Source organism: Phalacrocorax carbo, chromosome 19 (assembly GCF_963921805.1).
Source record: "Phalacrocorax carbo chromosome 19, bPhaCar2.1, whole genome shotgun sequence".
Taxonomy (NCBI): domain Eukaryota; kingdom Metazoa; phylum Chordata; class Aves; order Suliformes; family Phalacrocoracidae; genus Phalacrocorax; species Phalacrocorax carbo.
Genome location: NC_087531.1, coordinates 2,246,188 through 2,260,036, shown reverse-complemented (window position 1 = coordinate 2,260,036; position 13,849 = coordinate 2,246,188). Strand labels below are relative to the sequence as shown.

The following is a 13,849-nucleotide window of genomic DNA, read 5'->3' as shown; positions in this document are numbered from 1 at the left end:
CAGCATGAATACGCATTACCCTAAAGACCTTGTATAATGACAGCAGGAGCCTTCATTTTGTGTTTTGTGCTTTAAACACAGCAAGATGAAGGCATCTATAACAACCTGCTCTTAAAGCAAAGTCTGAAAAAGTTCTTTCAATAAGCGGTGACGACAAGGGGTCGGTTTAACCCTAACCTTTGAGAAATAACTTCTGTCACAGTCGGTTTAAGAGCACAGAGGGCTCAGAGAAGATGACTTGAGAAGCCACATCTATCAGATCACGGTTCCAAAATTCTGTTCAGGCTGTAGAGCACGGAGGCAGCGTGCTTTGGTTATCTCAGCCCCTAATAAATATTTGTGCACCTGCCAAAGTTCACCGGTGAATCAACCGGTGGCTTCAGTTCAAAATACCCCGTGTAGCAGGGGCAGAGGTACGACGTGAGCGGGAGGCACTGTTCAGCTGCTGCATCTCGCGCTGACCAGAGCAGGGATGCTGCGATCCTCTTTACGTCCTCCTGAAGTCATGAGGCTACCATGCAAGCCAGGACTAGCGCTGGCAGCTGAGCTGAGCCTGGCCTCTATCACCTATGGTTAGGTCAACACACAAGCTATAAGAAAGAGAGAAAGGTGTGCAACTGCAGTCACATTGGTTGCTATCAAAAGGCGATCTATCATTCAAGCTCTCCAGGACCGCTCCTCAAGCCACAGAGAGAGTTTTTAAATAAATACGTGAAAACTGGGAAGTTCCCAGGTCAGGGTTCCAGGAAGAGCCCTAACTCTGTTGACATGCCATCGGCCCCTGCACCACAACAGCATGAGATGTACCTACTCCCAAGAAACATTGGGGTCTGCCCTGTAGCATTTTAAGTCATGCATTGAGGTTTCTGCTTACCCAGAAAACCCCACGACGTCACTAAAAGAAATGGGTGAGAAAAGCAAAGGATGAATGCCCTGGACAGAGACGTATCTAGGTGAAGTAGACAAGGACAGATGCAACATTCTGCCAGCAATAGTGAAAGACAGGGTCCAGGATAAAGAATGAAAGGGGAAAATAAGGCAGTGGCACAAGGAGTTCCCTTGTACCTTGACATGGGCAGCAAGAAACCTGGAGGCAGACTAGAAGAGATGGAGAGAAGTCATGCCCTGCTTTTTTGGGGGGGGTTGGAGGGCCTAAAGAGGGCCAGCACACACACCCAAAGGGAACACAGAAAACTGCAAGCTAATATAGAATTAGGCTCCTTGGAGAACTGAGAGTTGTTTTAGGCTAACACACCAGACCGGCTCCATTTCATCAGTGGATAAATTGACTTGGGACACATTTTCCACCGCTCAGCCTTCAGCTGCGGAGCTCAGCAGTCAGCGCTCACGGTTTCACAACTGTGTGGAAGCACTTTCAGGGCCAGCAAGTTTCACAAGGAGCAGACGGGCGACATCTTAAAGCGTCCCCTATAAGCCAGTGTTATTTTTGAGACTCATTTCTTTCAGGTGAGCGTCCCCCCCCCGTTACTGGAGAAAGAAATCCTTTTAAGGGCCTCAAAGAGCCGGCAGCCCTATGATCTGGACCTCTTCAGCAGCAACTCCACATTCTCGGTACATGATACAGCAACAGCTTGCAGAAACAGAGTTGGGCATCAACGTGCGGAAGCGCAGCCATTTAGTTCACCAGGACGCAGGCAATTTAGCAGAGACCCAAGCAGGAGAGACTTGAGATGACAAATATCGTTCCTCCACAGTCCTGCTGCCTGATGCACACATGGTACAGCTCCACACCAAGAACGCAACGGCTCTGGCACAAGGGACACTAAAAACAAATGGCAGCTCGCCCGGCTGGGTGATCATTTTTGGATTATGTAATCCAAATACATTATTATTAGACCAAGAACAAACTTAAGCAAGCAACTGAAGACACTACCCTGCCTGTTCTGGCAAAGAGACAGAGGCTTGTCGCAGAAATCGCACCAACGTGCGATCCCGGTGCACAGAACAGGTCAGACTGCACACATGTTGGACTTCAGGTAACACAAACAACAGTATTGGATTCCAGACCATTATACATATTACACAACGCTGTCGTCAGTTATACCACATTTAAAACCAAACCGAGCAGAAGAAGCCTTAGCGAATTTTTTCCATTTACCTACTGCAGACCAAAATTAAATCAGAGCCTAGACTGGACAAACACACGCTCCGAAGGTGTGTTATAAAGTCGCTTCTTGGCATCACCATAGCCGAGCGTTTCAGAGGAAGCAGAGACGTTCAACAAGCTGGAGAAACTGTTTATAGAACAAATGCAGAATGAGCATATGTGTTTAATAGCCCACTAATTGTTGCATTATTCACTGTACAAACAAGTGAGCTCTTCTGCCCTTATCCTTTCCTGCCCATTTAATCACCAGTAGCCTTTGACTATTTCTCTTTTGGGTGGCGGTAAGGGAAGCAAAGTTCATTAGTGGCCATTGGCCACCAAACAATCTAGAGACCAGACTTCGTTTAGAAAATAAACACCACTATTCATGTGTGACACGGACTCAGAATAGCTTCCCAAAATATTTAACACAGCTGCCTGTAGTCTTCCTACTCTCCCTCCCCCAAAAGAAAAGGCTTTCCTAAGATATAGAGAAGCAATTTTTTTTTTCTTTTCAGAAAGAAAAGCTAAGAACTCAGTCTGAGGCACTTATTGCTACTGACTTCTCATAATGCTGATAAACACTCATTAAAATATAAGTTGATAAACCCTGGTACAGTAATTACCTTCGTCCTCATACAGAGATTTCCCAATTCAGTGATGTGATGTAACCAACACCCTAAATTAAAAATAGTGTTGTGACAACATATGGTTTATCCTACAGAAGCTGGCAGGCAGGACGGTCCTAATGACAAACGGGTTAGGTTCCCAGCTTCCCCCAGCTCCCTGGCAAGGTGAGGAGGCAGATACGCTCTTCGCAGGATCAGAGACAGAAAGAAAAAAATAAAATTACAATAAAAAGCAGAGCTTTTAATCCCTCTCCGGTCCAGCCTAACGACAGATGCCAAGTATTGCCATTATTCTTTATTTACATGACTAATAAGCTCTCTGGATGCATTTCAAGGAAATATCTCGGAAAAGACAATCTGGAAAATTCAAAATACAGCCTCAGCCTGAACCCGCCTACCCCCAAGGAGCTGAGCACCGGGCTGGGGCACACGCACACACAGAAGGGGGTATCCCGGGGAGGGTGGCAGCGAGGAGCGGACACCCCCAAACCGGGGTGCCCACCCTGTGTGCCCCCCCCCTCCCCGGAATATGTCCCCGGGCCCTGGAAACCCACGTCACGTTCACGGGGGGGGGGGGGACGGGTACGAGGGCACCGACATCCCTCGCCTCCCCCCCGCCCCCCCCCCCCCCCCAGCCACTTACCGGGGGCTGACGGCGGCTTCCAGTCACCGCGACCGGGAGGGACACCGAGAGCCGCCCCCATCACCCACCGCGGGGGGGGGGGGGGGGCCCACACTGGGGTCCCCCCGAGGGTTACCGGGGGAGTACACCCACACCTCCCGGTCCCCCTCAGGCACTTACCAGCGGATCACGACCCCCCCCAGTCACCTACCGCGGGGGGCCCACAAGGCCCCTCAAACACCAACCGGGGGGTGGGAATGGGGGGAGACCGGGGTACCACCGGGGCGTTACCGGGGCAGCACAGCGAGACCCCCTCCGGTCTCTCTACCCTCAGGTACCCGGCAGTGGGATCACCACCGCCCTCACAGTACCCCCGGTCACTTACACAGAATAGGGGGGGCCAGAGCCCCCCATATCTCCTCAGTCTCTCACTGGGGAGGGCCTCACACCGACCGGCCCCCCCCACCCTCCCCCCGCCCCGCCGTCTTTCCCCGGTCATCCGCCGGGGCCCGCCCCCCCCATCACACCCCAGGCAGCGGCAGGACCGAGCTCCCCCACCCCCCCATTCCGTGAGAAGGCTTCTCCCCCACCTTCCCCGCAACGACGCCGGTGCCAACCCCGCCGGTGCCGCCCGCGGGGCTCCGGCCAGGGCCTCGTGGCGGCCGCCCGCCCGCCGCGGGGCCGCGCCCGCCGCCCCACGCCCGTCACCCCTACCTTACAAGCCTGGTAGCTCTCGAAGGCGCGCAGGGCGCTCTCCGTGAGCTTGACGTGGAAGACGGAGACGCGGGTGCCCCGACCGAGGCGGCCGCAGGACAGCCCGTACCCGCGCTCCGCCTGCAGCGCCGCCATCTTGGGACCGTCTCCCCCTCCGCGCCTGGGCCGCCGGGGCCTCCCACCGCCGCCACGCCCCCCCTTATGAATTATTCATGACGCCGTCACTACGTCAGCCCCGCCCACCCGGGGAGCCTGTTGCTGGGGCGAGGAGGTGGGCAGCGCGCGCTCCCATTGGCCAGACCTCTCCGGCCGTCGAACTGGATTGGGAGATGGGAAGAGGAGGCGGGGATATGCAAATGAGCGCCGCGGGGCATGGTGGGGAGGGTGGTTTGGTACAGCCCTCCAGCGCTGGGGGACCCCGATGGAGCGGGGGCGGCGGGTGGGCATCCCCCGGCCCCGGGCAAAACCCCCCCCGGGCACGGCCTGGGTGTCCCCCCACTGGCAGGCCCCGGCCTACCCCTGGGCACCCCATCCCCGGGCAGGCCCCCTCGGCCCCAGGCTCCCCCCCCAGCAGGGCCTGGGGGCACCCCAGGGTGCAGCTGGGTGCTCGCCGTGCCTCTCCAGAGCCCAGCGACCCCAGCCGTGGAGCATCCCCTGCTGCAGAGGCTGCTCCCTCCTGCCAGAGCAAGGCTGTGCAGGGTCCGTAAAAACTTGACCCCCAAATTAAATAGCTGGCCCCCCACCCCCCCCGCGGCCATGTTTGTGTGACAAGAGGGGGGACAGCCAAGAGGAGCATCCCCCACCTCACCTCCAGCCCTTGCTGGTAAAGAAAAGGCTCCGGGTGTGAAGTATTTGTCCTTTATTTGGGAAGTTCACAGTCAGTTTGGGGTGGGAGGACAGTGCTACAACCCCCTCCCCATTAGCAGAGCTGAGACTGGGGCAGCAGGGGGCCCCGGGGGTGGCCCCGGGCTGGAGAGAGATGCAGGGCAAAGAGGGACCCCCGAGAGCTCGGACCTACAAGAGACAGGCTGGAGGGGAGGTCTCCTGCGCTTCCTTCCCACATCCCTCCTGCCACTGGTTTCTTTGGCTTCCTTTGGACATTGCACGCTCTGGGGAAGTGGCAAGGAGGGCAGCAGGTGCCTGCGGGAGGGATGAGCCACTGGCAGCCCCCCAGGACATGGGGAATCTCGCTGCACGTGCTCCTGGGCATATCTGCACTGCTTCCCTCCCTGCAGCTGGGCCAGCCACAGAAACCACCGTGACCGTTCATACCCACCCAGCTTCCTTCCACGTGCCACCCCCTGCCCATCCAGCCATGTCAGCAGGACCACCGTGTCCACAGGGGCTCACTGGGCTGGGGACAGCCACGGCGTACCGGTGTGCAGGAGCTCCTGCTACCCCCGCTGCACTCAGGGCTGGGGGTTAAGCCCCCGCAGCTCAGGAGGGTGCTCTGGGGTCTCTGCTCTGCTCGCGGCTCCGTCCCCGCAGCTGTGTCCCGCCTGCGCCGGGCGGGATATGCGGGGACATTAGAAGGGGGATCTGGCACCTCCGGCAGAGAAAGCATCTGTATTTCTGCAATTGCGAGTCCGTGGGGAGGGGTCGGCAGAGCCCTGGGGAAGCCCCTTGGCAGGAGAGAGGCACATCCTGGCGCAGGTCCTGTGCCGCAGAGCCACCCCGCCGCCATCCTTAGTTCCTCGCCGCGATGACCACGGACAAGGCCACGCCGCCGAGCGCGATGGCTGTTGCACCGAAAAGCCACTTCCAGGGGATGGACTGAGGAGGAGAGACCGGTGAGGTGACGGTGTGTGCATGGGGACATGCAGTCCTGCCTGTGCTGGCACGGGGCTGCGGGGCAGCACCGAGCTCCCAACGCGCATCCGAGACAGCGCAGCCCAAAAAGGCAAGTGCTGCGTCGGCTCTGCCCAGCGCGTGGCCGGCACGTCCGCGGGGACAGCGTGTGCCGCTGGCAGCCCGGCTGACAGCGCTTTCCACTGGCGCAGCCAGCGGGCTCCCAACGCAGCAGCTGGGAGCAAAGTCCGGACCCTCCAGCTGGCACTGCTGGGAGCCGTCGGACAGAGCCAGGAGGATCACAGCCGCAGCTATCGGTGTTTTCCTGGCAAGGCTGCTGGAGCACGGGTCCCCAGCTTGCTGCCCTCACACAGCCCACCCCAGGGATCACACCAGCACCCCCCTGCCTGGGAGCAGGACTGAGTCAGCCCCCAGGGACCTGGGGGACACTAACACATCCACTGTGCCCACCCCTCGGGTGACCCCCCCCACACTCTGCCACCCCCCTGAAGGTCAGCGCCAGCCCTTACCCAGGGCAGCTTGTCTTTGTACTTCCCCGGGGTGCCGGTGGCGCTGGGATTCCCGAGCATCTTCCTGTACATCTCTGTTTCCACGTTCTTCTGGTCCGCATGCTTCTTCACCAGCTTGGAGAGCTCAGCATGGATGGTCTGGGGAGGAGAGTGCGGCGCTGCAGTTATCGGCCCTGCACCATCCCTGCGGTGCAAGGGAGGGGACAGGGACTGCACGGCTACCCACAGCAGGTCCGATCACCCCGGGGCCGTGCAAGAGCTTCATGGAATGAGTCAGAAGCAGCTGGGGGGGTGTGATGGCCTCACCCTGCCCCACTCCCCTGCACTGGGGGGCTGCACCGGGCTGGCATTGGACACCCAGGCCAGGTGCCCCACGGGTCTGGGCGCCCCTCTGTCTTTTCTGGCCACCCAAGCCGTTCTCTGCCTGGCAGCAGGGAGCATTGCCCAGGGCTGATGCCAGACATCAAGAAAAGGATTTTATCCTTTAATTGAGACGGAAAAGTGTCTGCCTTGGGGACAGACATGCCCAAGCTCTTCCATTTTTCTGTCTGGAAGCAGGCTGGGAAAGCGGGCTTAAACTCAGCCTGGTCCGAGGCGGGATTGCAGCAAGACCCAGGAGCCTGTCGGTACCTGCCCGCCTGTGCCAAGCAGCAGCGATGGCTGGGGCTGGAGGGAGCACGGCAGGGAAATGCTCCGCGTGTCCTGCGCAGAGCTCACAGGCTCCCAAAAAGCAGCGAGAAGCGCCAGCGAGCCGAGCACGGCACCACCAGCAATTCCCCGAGCCCACGATGGCAGGAAGGATGTCGCGGTGGCCACGGTGGCGCAGCCATCCGGCGCCGCGGCCGTGCTGTGCCCTCTGCTGGGGACGCCACGCTCCGGGTGGCTCTGACGCCTTCCCGAAATACCAGCACCGCCACTGGCAACCCACACTGGCTCCGGCCCGCGTCGGCTCGCCCAGAGACGGGCCAGGGCTTCACCAGACCACACCACGCTTGGCACTGCTGTCTTGAACATCGGACTTTGGACGTCTGCAGGATGCAAAACAGCAAATCACCTGCAGACACCCCCGAGCTCACTGGGGCTGGCATGTCAGCGTAGAACTAACACTGGTATCTCCTCCTGCTCCCAGAACACACATTTCCAAGGGGTTAGGAAAAGGGAACCCAGCAGCAGGTGGTCTGCAACAGCTGAAAGGTGCCAACAGTCCCAGACAACCAGGTTTCCTCATCTGAGGCAGGTGGAGTCAAGCATTTCTCGAGTCTGTTTTCACCACCGGTAGCTGTAGCTCGTGACTCACCGACACGTGCTTAATGCTGCCGTCTGGAGCGGCACGGCCACTTCCCCGGGAGTCCCGGCAGCCAGCTGGAGAGGCCAGTAATTTGCTGTACTTGTGGTTTCACTGGTAACGTCACTGCTGGGCATTTTGATTTTTCACCCCTCTCCAATTAAAAGCTTCATCCGAACGGGCTGGCGAGCAGCCGCCCTGCTGACAGCGATGTGCTGGAGACACACACGGGGAGCTGCTCCCAGTGCTGCCTGCGTCACCTGTGGTGCTTGCGTGCCTCTGCCACGGCTGCCCACCCTAACCTTGTTGGGAAGTGAAGGGTTTGAGCTCCTCCTCATCCCTCCCCACAGGTGATCTCAGGCCACCGAGCACCCACTTTCACAGTGCCGCATCCTACCTGTGGCCTTCAGGCACCAGGGAACGTGACATGAATCGTGATGCTCTGGTGAAACGCCCAGGAAAGAGGCGGATAAAACAACAGGCTCAGTTGAGGACTAAAGCCCACCTGTAGAAACAAGCCCCCCACCTGACCCCACGCAGGCAGCACCTGCCCTGCCTCTCCCCCAACTTGCCCAGGCTCGCTCCTGCTGAGGCCATTTCCTGGCACTGAGTTTGGATTTCTCCCGAGGCTCCAGTCCTGCAGCTGATCATTAACTGACAGGAAATTCCTGACCCAGAGCTCGCCCTGGCCCAAGCACTGGACCGAGGTCTGGGTTTTCTGGGGCCGCTCCCATTGCCCAGTGAATCACGCTCCAGGCTGCTGAGCGAGTCTGTGGGGACTCGACTCTGCTCCACTTCCTGCGGCTGTGGCACAAGCTGCTGGAGCCAGCCGGGGAAGCCGGAGCAGCCAGGATCCGTACACACAGGATCGCTGAAACAGGGCCGGGTCAGCAGGGAGTCCCGCCACCACAAGGACCAAAGGGCAAAGAGGGAGTCTTGCAACACGGAGATAAGGGACCCACCAGCCCAGCCAAGCTCAAATGCTGTACCATGGGGTGCATCACCCCACGGCTGCCCAGGCCCTGGGGGATATTTCCAGCCTCCCTTTATGGAGGAAGCTGGGAACAGTTACGGGAGGCTTCAGGCTTCCACAAGGGACACTGAGATTTGCAGGGACACAGACAAGAGGAGAGTGTGCTGCAGACACTCAGCTCGGCAGGATTGCTGGCAGCACACACAGCAGCCTACCTTGTTTGAAGGCTCCAGCTTCAACGCCGCCTTTAAGATGGGGATGGCGTCTCTGTATTCGCCCTGCTGAGCCAGGACCTGGAAGGCGAGATATGGACTGAGCAGGACATCTGAGGTCTGTCCCTCGGTCCTGCCTTCTGTCTGCCATGGCTGGAGAAGGAACGGCAGCACCTGCCACGCACCCAGCCTCACCTTGCCCTTTCGAAAGAGAGCCTTGATGTTCCCTGGCTGGTGCTGCAGGACAAGGTTACAGGACTTCAGGGCTGCCTCATAATGGTCCAATTTAAGCTGAGAGGCTGCCAGGTTGTTGAGACATTTCACCTTCACGTCCAGCAGCTCAGCCTCCTCTTCCGGGCTGAAGTCGACTGCAAAGACCCCAGAGCAGGGTTACAGGGGAAAGGGAGTCCAGGCGGCCCTTGCCCAGGGCAGGAGCAGGTACCTTTCGAGCTAGAGCCGATGATCTTGAGGGCAATGTCGTAGGAATTGATGGCCAGCACATAATCTGCCTGCTGGTAGAAAAAATTGCCGCGTTCCCGCTTGCGGTTGGCCAGCTCTATCTTCTCCTTGCCGCTGAGCAGCTCCAGGTCTGGCGCATCCTGAGCCGCCAGCAGCTCCACCTCCAGGGTGAGAGACGCGTTGGGTGGGATGTCAGGGCTCCTGCGCAAAGAGGGGCACAAAGCTGTGGTGCCACTGCCACCTCTGCCAGTTCCACCAGATACTGGGCCACGTAGATTTAGCACCGCAGACCAGAAATCAGAGCCACAGAAGCTCCCCAGGGCGTGACGCAGATCATTCCCCCAGGCAGGACACGCTGCCGTCCCCTGCATGTGGCAAGTGAGCAGGGTTCCCCTGCCCATGGATGTTGGGCTTTTTGGCTGGGCTGTCACCGGGAGTGTGGGGGACAGCTTTCACAGCCCTGTTTCAGGACATCCTGCTCCACCCCACGCCCTCCCTGCTCACCTGCCCTGAGCGCCGTAGCAGTACTTTGCATCTGACACAATCAAAGCCGTCTCTCCCATTTCCAGGAGCTGCACACACAGGTCCAGAGCCTACAGGGACAACATCATGGGAAGAGAGCATAAGCAAGGGCAGAGGGCCTGCCTCTAACCCTTCCCACACCCCCCTGAAGTGAGGTTCTGCTGCACAGAGTAACACCAAGGCAGGGATGAAGCCAGGCAAATTTTCTCCCAGCCCTGACCTGCAAGACATCGCAGTCCCCCAGCGTGAAGGTGAGGGCAGGGTTCTCCTCCACAACGCTGCCATCCTCCAGCATAGCCTTCAGGCGGATGGTCACATCCTGGCCCTTGCGGGGACGGCTGTCCACCCCCTGGCCTGGCACCAGCGTCTTCTTCTTGAGCAAGCCGCTCCCTAAGTGAGAAGCCGGAGGCGTGTCAGCCCACAGCCAGGAGGGAAAATCCTCGCTCCCACCACTCCACTCCAACTTCCAACCGGCCTTCATGGCACAGGGAGCACCAGTAGAGCCACCGGGAAGACCAAGTGGCCCCGCAAGCCCAGCGCTCTCCTTCCCCAGCCTCTCACCCAAAACATCGAGCCACTCCTGGGGGTCCTCAGCCACTTCCCCTGAGCCCCGCTCCGATGGCTGGGGGTCCTCCCGCGGCGGGGCCAGTGGCCTGCCCACGTCCTCCAGTGGGGGCAGCTCGCTCAGGTCCTCGTCGTCCTCCTCTTCCCCCCCTTCCAGGACCTCGAAATCCTCCGCCGTGTCCAGCTGAGCGGCGTCGGCCGTTGGTGACGGCTCGGTGCCGGTGCCTGCCCAGTCCGGGGAGCTGCTCCTCGATTCCTCCCCACTGGAGGCCATGGCGGCGGAGCAACCTGGAGCGGGGGAAGAGAGAGAGGACGGCGGTCGGGCCTAGGCTTACCGTGGGGGTGGACGCGGCCGCCAGCCCGGAGAGCGGCGGGGCCCTGCGGGGGGGATGCGCGCGGATCGGGCAGAGGAGACCCCAGCGGCCCCGGGGAAGGATCGGGCCCCGCCTGGGGCGGGGGGAACACGGGGGGGGGGGGGGGGCAGGCGGCGAGGCACAGCCCCGGCCCGGTGCCGGTACCGGCAGCAGTTCCCACCTGGCCCGCGAACCCGCCGCCGGTGAGCCCCGCCCCGTCGCTCCTATTGGACCGGCACCTCCCACCGCGCTGACGCTATTGGGTGGTAGGAGCGCTCGTCAGCGAGGCGCCGGACGGGCTGATAGGGGGTGGGTGGGAGAACAGTAGCGCTACCTTAAATGAGCCGCTGCGCAGCGCTGGCTCAGAGGGGTGGGGGGTGCTCACCTGCCTCTAGGACTCGGCACGGGGGGTCTCGGTATTAGCACTGGGCTGGCCCCGGGGCAGGGGGAGGGCTCTCGCCCCTTTCCCTCCGCCACTACTTCCGGCTCGGCGCACGTGACGAGGAACGTACTGACGCCGAGGGGTCACGCTCGGCGTGACCCCGTACCCGGAAGCGAGGCGCGGCTGCCGGTGACCGACCCCGTTCCCGTCATGTGAAGCAACCGGACGGGTTCCCCCAGGTGCGCGGGCGGGAGGTCCCGGGGTCACCGGGTGGGGCCCAGGCCCGCGTACCCCCGGCGGAGCCCGGTACCGGGGACGGAGGGTTGCTACCGGGGGCGGGCAGGGGAACCCCGGTACCGGCGGCGGGTGCGTGCCGTCCGCTTCGGGGATGGGCACGGCGGCGGGGAGGGGGGATGGCTCCGGTACCGTCAGGGCGGAGGGAGCCCCGTTACCAGGGACGCGGGAGATGAGGGTCTCCGTTACCAGCCCCGGGGGCGCGGGAGGCTCCCGCCCCCCCGGCTGAACGGCCCGCCGCGGTCCCGCAGGCTGCGATGGAGCCCACGGCCTCGCAGGTGTTCTGCGGGCGTGTGCTGGGCATGGTCAACGCCGAGGACGTCAACGCCATCATCCTGGCACAGAAAAACATGTGAGTCCCAGGGGAAACCGGGAAAACGGCTGTGGGGACCCTGGTACCGGCACCAGGAGCCTCCCAGGGTGTTTGCCGAGCTCCATCTGCTTCCCCCTGCATAGGCTGGATCGATTTGAGAAGACCAACGAGATGTTACTCAACTTTAATAACCTCTCCAGCGTCCGCATGCAGCAGATGAATGAGCGTTTCCTCCACCACACCAAGACGCTGGTGGAAATGAAGAAGGATCTCGACAGCATCTTCCGGAGGATCCGGTGGGCAGCGGGGCCAGTGCTGGGGCGGGAGGTGGGGTGGCTCGCTGAGGTCCAGGTGGGTCCCAGGGGTGTTAAAGCAAGGCCTAAGTAGAAGCTCAGGGTGGTTTTGGAAATAATTTAATCAGTAAAAATAGTCAGAGAGCAGAAAACGTGTGGCTGAGCAACACGTGGAGAGGAACCATGGCAGCTGGAGCTTTGGGATTCCTTGATTCCAGTCCAAGCAGGGTGGTCTGCGCTCCCTCAGGGCAGCAGGACGGTTCCGGAACGTGGGACTTGGAGAAACATCCGATGCGCTGAGAGGGGGGCGTGGGGAGGGAGCCCCCCAGGCCCGCTGAAACCCCTGGGATTCAGGGACGTTATCCATAAGTGCTGGAGGGCAGAGGGATCTGCTGGGCAGCTTGGCTGTGGATCTGGCACCTTCCCTGTGAGCTTAGCTCGCTCTCTCCTCTCCCAGGACGCTGAAAGGGAAGCTGGCGAAGCAGTACCCGGAGGCTTTCAGCAGTGAGTGATTCCTTCCAGAATTTTCCATCGGTTTTCTTCATGTTTAAAGAATCCCTTTTCCTAAGAACGCGTGAGGCGGCTTGTGGGAGTCAGGAGAAGCTGACGAGACGTCCAGGCGTGCGGCTGCTGTGCTAAAAGCTGGGAAAACTTCTTGATTATATTAAACATGATTGCAAGAAGTTTCAAATAGTCACTAATTTACCTGACATCAGATTTTTTTTTTATTGATTACTGCTACAACAGGCAAAATTGAGAATTAGAAATTAGCAATTATTCCGCCGAGGTGTCTCTCGGACCTGGCGTCGCACTGGCAGCGCCTCGTCTTGTGCAGCAGCAGTAGAACTAACCTTTGCACCTTCCCTTCCAGACATCCACGAATCTCCCATCCTAGAAGATGACGATGACTTTGACCCTGTCCCAAAAAGCACGACGACCACCATCGCTACCTCCGAGCAGAGCACAGAGTCCTGCGACACTAGCCCCGACATCATCTCTCCCACCATGAGTCAGGATTTTGAGGATTTATCCCAAGGCCAGTACGATTTACCGGCCGTGAACGGACAGTCTCTCACAGACGAAGACATGGCCAACGACCTGGACTAGGTGTGCGGGTCCTGTGCTGCTGCCCACCCTTGGAGAACTTTCTACCTTGTATTTATATTTGTGTGTTTCTTTTTTTGGGGGAAGAGGGAAGCGATGGCCAAGTTGAAGAAGGGCACCCTTCTGCCTCTAAACTGCCACCGTAGTGTAAACCCCGCGACTCACTTTGGGGTAAATAAGTAAAACGTGGGTTTGAGTTGCCTCTTGTCCTTTCTCTTTTGTGTGCTCAGTAGAGCGGCAAAACCCCACCTCCGACAGTCTGGCACAGAAGACCTGGTTTGGGGCACGGGTGTGGCTTTTTTTTAAGGGATGTTGTCTCTGAGGCTCAGGTGTGTGTCCCCACCAGCACTCCGGCTTCCCTGTGGGTCCAGCCATGCTGCTAACAGACTCAGGCCGGCCGTCTCCCTGCAGCTGCTGTGCCTCCTGCCTGTGGGGGAGAGCCGGAGCTGGGTCTTTCTTTGCTTCTCTTCTGCACTGTGCTGCACCTCAGCGCCTTGCAGAGGGTTCCCGAGGCCCCGCACGGTTCCCGCGGCCGCGCAGGCAGGCTCGCATGGGCCTGTCACCTCCCTGTCTCCTCACAGTGTACCGGGGAGCGGCCCGGGCTCCCCGCGCCCTGCTGCTGCCTGCGAGGGGCTGAGGGGACAGCGTGGGGCCGGTGGCCCAGGCTGTGGGGAGGGGGCCGTGGCGGGGTTGGGGCCGGTCCCG

At 59.9% G+C, this 13,849-nt stretch overlaps 3 protein-coding genes across 5 annotated transcripts in view; 1 reads left to right on the top strand and 2 right to left on the bottom strand.

The window, feature by feature from the left end:
* The window catches only part of ELL (elongation factor for RNA polymerase II), a 53,466-nt gene extending 49,217 nt beyond the window's left edge, over positions 1-4,249 (bottom strand). The window contains exon 1 of the mRNA XM_064469259.1: positions 4,073-4,249. Coding sequence (XP_064325329.1) covers positions 4,073-4,207 — 135 coding nt within the window. The 5' untranslated portion in view covers positions 4,208-4,249. The remainder of the gene's footprint in view (positions 1-4,072) is intronic.
* Positions 4,250-4,914: 665 nt separating this feature from the next.
* On the bottom strand, positions 4,915-11,249 carry FKBP8 (FKBP prolyl isomerase 8). Of its 3 annotated transcripts, none has more exons than XM_064469844.1 (9): positions 11,144-11,249; positions 10,403-10,693; positions 10,062-10,231; positions 9,824-9,912; positions 9,303-9,520; positions 9,056-9,228; positions 8,864-8,941; positions 6,391-6,528; positions 4,915-5,845 (listed from the first exon to the last, which is right to left on the bottom strand). In XM_064469844.1, the coding sequence occupies exons 2-9, from the start codon at positions 10,677-10,679 to the stop codon at positions 5,759-5,761; spliced, it is 1,230 nt and encodes a 409-aa protein (XP_064325914.1). In that variant the 5' UTR covers positions 10,680-10,693; positions 11,144-11,249; the 3' UTR covers positions 4,915-5,758. The 3 variants fall into 3 exon arrangements, with proteins under 3 accessions (XP_064325914.1, XP_064325913.1, XP_064325915.1); XM_064469843.1 differs by lacking the exon at positions 11,144-11,249 and adding an exon at positions 10,940-11,046; XM_064469845.1 differs by lacking the exon at positions 11,144-11,249 and adding an exon at positions 10,924-10,984.
* On the top strand, positions 11,247-13,344 carry KXD1 (KxDL motif containing 1). Its single transcript, XM_064469848.1, has 5 exons — positions 11,247-11,379; positions 11,686-11,786; positions 11,891-12,043; positions 12,498-12,544; positions 12,912-13,344. Exons 2-5 carry the CDS (start codon positions 11,692-11,694, stop codon positions 13,145-13,147), a joined length of 531 nt encoding a protein of 176 aa, XP_064325918.1. The 5' UTR covers positions 11,247-11,379; positions 11,686-11,691; the 3' UTR covers positions 13,148-13,344.
* The last annotated feature ends 505 nt before the right edge of the window (positions 13,345-13,849 follow it).

Coding starts and splice junctions, on each gene's coding strand:
- FKBP8 (XM_064469844.1), bottom strand. CDS start 10,679: ATGGCCTCCAGTGGGGAGGAATCGAGGAGCAGCTCCCCGGACTGGGCA. Junction 9,913..10,061: donor GGGACTGCGATGTCTTGCAG/GTCAGGGCTGGG, acceptor TTGTCCCTGTAG/GCTCTGGACCTGTGTGTGCA. Junction 8,942..9,055: donor CTCTCTTTCGAAAGGGCAAG/GTGAGGCTGGGT, acceptor CTCGCCTTCCAG/GTCCTGGCTCAGCAGGGCGA.
- KXD1 (XM_064469848.1), top strand. CDS start 11,692: ATGGAGCCCACGGCCTCGCAGGTGTTCTGCGGGCGTGTGCTGGGCATG. Junction 12,044..12,497: donor AGCATCTTCCGGAGGATCCG/GTGGGCAGCGGG, acceptor CTCCTCTCCCAG/GACGCTGAAAGGGAAGCTGG. Junction 12,545..12,911: donor GTACCCGGAGGCTTTCAGCA/GTGAGTGATTCC, acceptor CTTCCCTTCCAG/ACATCCACGAATCTCCCATC.